This window comes from Mytilus trossulus, unplaced genomic scaffold, assembly GCF_036588685.1.
Source record: "Mytilus trossulus isolate FHL-02 unplaced genomic scaffold, PNRI_Mtr1.1.1.hap1 h1tg000128l__unscaffolded, whole genome shotgun sequence".
NCBI classification, from domain to species: Eukaryota; Metazoa; Mollusca; class Bivalvia; order Mytilida; family Mytilidae; genus Mytilus; species Mytilus trossulus.
Genome location: NW_026963301.1, coordinates 888,934 through 896,270, shown reverse-complemented (window position 1 = coordinate 896,270; position 7,337 = coordinate 888,934). Strand labels below are relative to the sequence as shown.

Below are 7,337 nucleotides of genomic sequence, written 5' to 3'. Positions count from 1 at the left end.
TAATCGGTAGTCACCCTGGCGCCTCAACTAAATATTATAGAATACTCTGTAGCCAAAGTAATGCCACAAAGTATAAAATGTATATTCTAGTCATGAAAATGTAAATACAAGTTGGTGTAATAAAATGTATGTTTAATTCAATGGTTTTTTTTTTTTTTTTAATAGTTGTAAAAGTTATATATGAAGAACAGAGGATGGAACCTCTACACAAATGAGTATAGTATACAGAAAGTATGTATCATGTTAATTTTGGTATTTGTGAATTACTGTAAAACAACAGATAAAGAGAGACAACTCTAGGTTAATTTTAATCACTTTGTGATTAAAGGAAGGACTTCAACATAGTTTAAAAATACGTCAACAGCTCTTGATCGTTGTTCTTCATCTCATTGTTATTAGTTCAGTATTGATATAGGGTCTTCTTCTATGAGTATTGCAATTAATTGAGATTATAAAAATTTTATATTTTCAATAATCTGGTTTAATTCAATCAAATATTCGTGAGGGTGCGTGGGTGTTGCAGCCTGTAGCTCAATGCCATATTTGGCTTGGCCACTACGGCGCTCGCAGCATGAATCATAATTTTGGAATTCCCGGATCAGCTTGAATAGAATTTTGGAAATCCCGTATCAGGCACTTGTTAATTTGCTGTCGACGAAAGCAGGTGTTACAAAAATTAGTTAAACTCTCCAAAACCCGCCCACCCTCCCTATGAGAATAGTTGCTGCTGTTTTTGTTTATATTTTCAGGCACTGGTTTGCTGTATTTGACCGCAATATTATGGTTACCAGTATTCAAGCCGGACCTTCATAGTATTGGACCTAGACAGGATTATTAGAAATAAACTTGCGTTGCTATCATTTGGACATTTCCGTCATTAAGCACGTTATTAACATATGGACTATTGTGATTTAAGCATCCAGAACTAATTTTAGTTTTATGTAATTAACAATTGGAAAGAAAACAAGACATTTTAAAGAAATTAATTTTCTTTCACTATCCTTAGACGCAGAGTCAATTCGGAATGGGGGGAGGTCCAGGGAGACTGGTAGTGATTGGGGGATTATTTCACTCGGCCCTTGCTCTGGGCCTGACAAGTTCTACAATTTGCAGGTTTGGAAAATGTGGTTAGTGGTAACGGTGGGGTCTACACATGGGTAACGCTGGGACCTCCTCCACCTCATCTTATAGAGGGGAGGCCTACACCTGCCAACAGGTGGGGCACTTATAACTGGAGCATTGGTAATACGAGTGTTTTTCCCGGTCACTCCCCATGGTAGATGGTGGTGTAACCGTGTTTAACTACCAGGGGTTTTATGACACTATGTCAACATAGGTCAGCTGATAGCCATTGTGTTAGGTAATCGGTAGTCACCCTGGCGCCTCAACTAAATATTATAGAATACTCTGTAGCCAAAGTAATGCCACAAAGTATAAAATGTATATTCTAGTCATGAAAATGTAAATACAAGTTGGTGTAATAAAATGTATGTTTAATTCAATGGTTTTTTTTTTTTTTTTAATAGTTGTAAAAGTTATATATGAAGAACAGAGGATGGAACCTCTACACAAATGAGTATAGTATACAGAAAGTATGTATCATGTTAATTTTGGTATTTGTGAATTACTGTAAAACAACAGATAAAGAGAGACAACTCTAGGTTAATTTTAATCACTTTGTGATTAAAGGAAGGACTTCAACATAGTTTAAAAATACGTCAACAGCTCTTGATCGTTGTTCTTCATCTCATTGTTATTAGTTCAGTATTGATATAGGGTCTTCTTCTATGAGTATTGCAATTAATTGAGATTATAAAAATTTTATATTTTCAATAATCTGGTTTAATTCAATCAAATATTCGTGAGGGTGCGTGGGTGTTGCAGCCTGTAGCTCAATGCCATATTTGGCTTGGCCACTACGGCGCTCGCAGCATGAATCATAATTTTGGAATTCCCGGATCAGCTTGAATAGAATTTTGGAAATCCCGTATCAGGCACTTGTTAATTTGCTGTCGACGAAAGCAGGTGTTACAAAAATTAGTTAAACTCTCCAAAACCCGCCCACCCTCCCTATGAGAATAGTTGCTGCTGTTTTTGTTTATATTTTCAGGCACTGGTTTGCTGTATTTGACCGCAATATTATGGTTACCAGTATTCAAGCCGGACCTTCATAGTATTGGACCTAGACAGGATTATTAGAAATAAACTTGCGTTGCTATCATTTGGACATTTCCGTCATTAAGCACGTTATTAACATATGGACTATTGTGATTTAAGCATCCAGAACTAATTCTAGTTTTATGTAATTAACAATTGGAAAGAAAACAAGACATTTTAAAGAAATTAATTTTCTTCTACTATCCTTAGGCGCAGAGTCAATTTGGAATGGGGGGAGGTCCAGGGAGACTGGTAGTGATTGGGGGATTATTTCACTCGGCCCTTGCTCTGGGCCTGACAAGTTCTACAATTTGCAGGTTTGGAAAATGTGGTTAGTGGTAACGGTGGGTTCTACACATGGGTAACGCTGGGACCTCCTCCACCTCATCTTATAGAGGGGAGGCCTACACCTGCCAACAGGTGGGGCACTTATAACTGGAGCATTGGTAATACGAGTGTTTTTCCCGGTCACTCCCCATGGTAGATGGTGGTGTAACCGTGTTTAACTACCAGGGGTTTTATGACACTATGTCAACATAGGTCAGCTGATAGCCATTGTGTTAGGTAATCGGTAGTCACCCTGGCGCCTCAACTAAATATTATAGAATACTCTGTAGCCAAAGTAATGCCACAAAGTATAAAATGTATATTCTAGTCATGAAAATGTAAATACAAGTTGGTGTAATAAAATGTATGTTTAATTCAATGTTTTTTTTTTTTTTTTTAATAGTTGTAAAAGTTATATATGAAGAACAGAGGATGGAACCTCTACACAAATGAGTATAGTATACAGAAAGTATGTATCATGTTAATTTTGGTATTTGTGAATTACTGTAAAACAACAGATAAAGAGAGACAACTCTAGGTTAATTTTAATCACTTTGTGATTAAAGGAAGGACTTCAACATAGTTTAAAAATACGTCAACAGCTCTTGATCGTTGTTCATCATCTCATTGTTATTAGTTCAGTATTGATATAGGGTCTTCTTCTATGAGTATTGCAATTAAACGATCCTGATAATAATGCATACTCCATATTGGTTATCAACACTGTTCTTGTATTTTGATTTATCAGAATTTCAAAAATCGACTATCCACACCATTAAACAAACGAAAAAATTAAGAAAGGTTCACCTTAAATTTGTAAAATTATTTTCTTTATCTTCTAAAGTAGCTGTACTTCTATGTCATGGTTTGGAGTATGTTCAAGCATCAGACTTCTAAATGTATATAATGTAACATATCGGTGTTACATTTCAAGATGAAAACGTACCGATACCTCACTGTCTGTCTGTTGATTTTGTAGAATACAATTTGGTACATAAAAAAATGCCTGTTCCAAGTCAGTAATTGTCCGCGTAGCACTTATCATTTCAAAGTTGTAAAAAGTTTTGAAATTTTAGATTTTTGAAATTTTGATCTAAGTTTAAAAATATCAAAATTTCAAACTGTGTATAAGTTTTGAAATTTTGAAATTTTATCAAAATTATTAAAATATTTAAATTCTAAATATCAAAATATCAAATTAAGAAAATGGGCGTAAACAGAGGGGTACCTGTAAACACTGATGTAAATACGGCTCTGATAACAATCATTCTTTGCTATAGATAAATGGCACGAAATATATCAAATCATTTTTAATTACAAAATAAATAATGAAAAGAAGAAGTCGGTTTTTTTTTATAAAACATATTAGACATCACATGGGATAACAGTATCCTGAAATTTTAAGGTTGTGCATCTGTCAAAAAAAAATTAGTTAATTAAACCTATTTAAACCGGAATCAAATAAGTTGATTTACATCTCTTATATAAGGTTAGCGTTTGAGATAAATAATCAGAGATATTTGGGGTTCCCAGTGCCCAACAGTGAAAACTGACCAACCCGCAGTAAACCAAATAGTATTATTCGCCTTTTTGACGTTCCTGATGAAGGTAGATCCAGAAAAAGCGCTTCGGTCGCATGCAACTTTAAACGCTTTGTTTTCTTTTTCGTCGATTGCATGACGATAGTATATTGCCTTTTATGATTTATTTCAGTTCCAAGATATGATACGGAAGGAATATACAATGCATAGCGTCGCAATGAACGTTGTGTTAGGCGTGCTTCAGCTGGCCCCTAGACAAAAAAGTGTACTGGTTCAGTGATTATAGACGTCATATTAAACTCCGAAATATAACAATGAACTAAAATTAAAATCATACAAGACTTAAAAGGACAGAGGCTCCTGAATTGGGACAGGTGCACAAATGCGGCGGGTGAAACATGTTTCGTGAAATCTCAACCATCCCCTATACCTCTAGACCATAAAGAATGAAAATCACACAGTAATACGGACAGTAAAACGCACTTGAAAAGGAAATACAAGTCCTATGTCAGAATAGGAAACGAAAGAAACTAATTAAAATGACAATGATAATAAATAAACAAAGGACTACTATATATATATCCCGGCGAGGGAAGAACCAAAAATTTGCGAAAGCAAATTTACAGATCAAACATTGTTGGGTTGATGTTTAGACGAGTTGTATATACATTATGTACACAGCCATGTATCACCATCATTGATGGCGATCCGATGGATACATCTGTTGTAGGGTTGTCACTGACTCAGACGTACTTATGAATATAATTATTTTCTGTGACTGTATCTTACATTAATTTGTAGGATCCTTTACTATAGATAATTTAGCTGATCTGTAACAATAACATCTTCATGCCTTATATATCATGTACTGTAGTACGCCGCTAGATTAAAACTGACGTGGAAAGGTAACATATGGCCACCGAAAGCTCTTTTTTGAGAGCCCAGGTGGTCGTGTGGTCTAGCGGGACGGCTGCAGTGCAGGCGATTTGGTGTCACGATATCACAGTAGCATGGGTTCGAATCCCGGCGAGGGAAGAACCAAAAATTTGCGAAAGCAAATTTACAGATCAAACATTGTTGGGTTGATGTTTAGACGAGTTGTATATATATATATATATATAAAGCTAGCAGCTGCAGACAGGGCTGTAACTAGTGTTCGAATTCAGAGGAGGCAGGGGTTTGGGGCTGCAAATTGCCCCCCCCCCCCCTACTAACCGATTTTGTTTTCAGTCATTAGCTAAAAACTACCCGCTTTTCTACGATTTTCTTACTTTAAGAAAGTTCAGTTTTGCTGGTTCCTTGGGTTAATTTTCATGCAAACAATTATTATCTGTATTTAAAGATATTTTTTTAGAAACTAGTAAGTTTAAAAAAACATATAAAGCAAGATTATAGAACGCCAGATATTTTATTTGATTAAGGATCTTGTATTTCAATATTGTTGAAAGCTGAACAGACATGTATATAACTACAACCAGGGACTTTCTATACTAGTCTAGTATGTACTCAGTATAGAAAGTCCCTGCTGCAACGAATGGGAGTGTTTACCTACTAAGGCATTAACCATAATGTTCTCGTACGATCGGGAGACTTAAACAATACAACTCAGCCGGTAATGAATTTCCGATATCTTCAAGATTCACAATACAAAACGAACTTCCTCTGCCCCCCAATAAATGTAAATAGTTAAGCTTTTATTAAAAATTATCGAAAGCAAAGTTTCATAAATGTTCTCGTACGAATACTGACCCCCTCAATACTGAATAACAGACGGACGGCCAAAAAAATAAACACAAAAAAAAACCACCCTAAAACGGTTCACTTTCGATCAAAAAGCCGAAAAGTGACAGACATATCACGTATCATGATAACACTGTTAAAAGTGTAAACTTGTGTTGTCTATAATATAAATTCAAGTTTTTCGTGTACATATTTATTTTATTACTTCGGAAAAATGCCTCCTCTGCCTCATATGGTAGTTACGGCCCTGCCAGACCTCAATTAAACTAATTGAAAGGTTATGTCTTCATCATGCACACACTCTCTCTCTCTGTTGTATTCATTGCTAATTTGTTCCTGAACATTCATGAAATATTTGTCACTGGCAACAAAAAAATCGACAATTTAAGATAGGTTGTTTACGTACAAATTACGAAGAAACTTAGGATTCAACTCCCTTGGACAAAGTAGCCCTTATAGATGGCTTTTGATATGTTTTTATTTCACAATTTCTTCAATTGTTTCGGTTCTTATTTTTCTTTTCTTGACTTTCAAATTTCAGTTTCAGCGTTCCGTATGTGAATTCTTTACTTAAAATTCGGCGTTTTACATTGTACTGGTTTTTCTAGAGCAACATTGGTGTATGGCCAAAAATGGAAAAATCCATCATGCAGCTGACAGTGTGGATTCTCTTTACACGCCCTATTCTGACTGGATGTACATGTGTCCTTTTATTTTGCTCAAAGTCGATTGTCGTACGATAACTTAAAAATGCTCAAATAACAAAATGCAAATACGGAACAATATTATCCCTTATTACAAACAAAATCCCTTTCCGTTTATTTACTTTTTCAGAACAGTGGTTGATTAAGGACCCATAATGGAGCTACGTATATGATAACCAGTCCAAACGTTGTCTATAAGGGAGCAACCATTTAACTTTAAAAATGGGGTGTCGTTGTTTTGTCGAAGCGCTAAAAAAATATTAAGTTTTTCATCGCTTCTAAACAAATTATCGGGTTCAAAATTTAACACTATAGAAGGCATGGAGAAAATTTGGATTCAGAATTTTTCTTTTGTCCTCTGCTTGCACAGAATATTTTTTTCCATCAAATTGGGGATCAGAATATTTTAATGAACCATTATCGAAGCTCCTCGTGGAAGTATCAAAGTAAAAAAAAAATGACTTTCTTTATTTTGGATCCCCCAAAAAATTACCATTTACCGCTGATATAAACTTTTGAAAAGAATTTTCAATTTTCAAAACGCCGACACCTACAAATTGATAGATGGGCGCTTAATGTAGTACAGTGGCAAATATTACATAAATATGAATGCTGAAAATAATGATTATGGTATACGTTTATATATGATATGAATGGCTTTACCTTTAACAAAAACAGAGCTATACGTTGGATATTAACGTTTACTTTATTTGGATAGATATAGGAAGATGTGGTGTGAGTGCCAATGAGACAACTCTCCATCCAAATAACAATTTAAAAATTAAACCATTATAGGTTAAAGTACGGCCTTCAACACGGAGCCTTGGCTCACACCGAACAACAAGCTATAAAGGGCCCCAAAATTACT

At 35.1% G+C, this 7,337-nt stretch overlaps 1 protein-coding gene across 1 annotated transcript in view; it reads left to right on the top strand.

Moving 5' to 3' along the window:
- The first annotated feature begins 1,024 nt into the window (after nt 1-1,024).
- The window catches only part of LOC134700277 (collagen alpha-1(IV) chain-like), a 60,813-nt gene continuing 54,500 nt past the window's right edge, over nt 1,025-7,337 (top strand). The window contains exons 1-2 of the mRNA XM_063561635.1: nt 1,025-1,127; nt 2,475-2,603. Of these exons, the coding sequence (XP_063417705.1) occupies nt 1,025-1,127; nt 2,475-2,603 (232 nt within the window). The remainder of the gene's footprint in view (nt 1,128-2,474; nt 2,604-7,337) is intronic.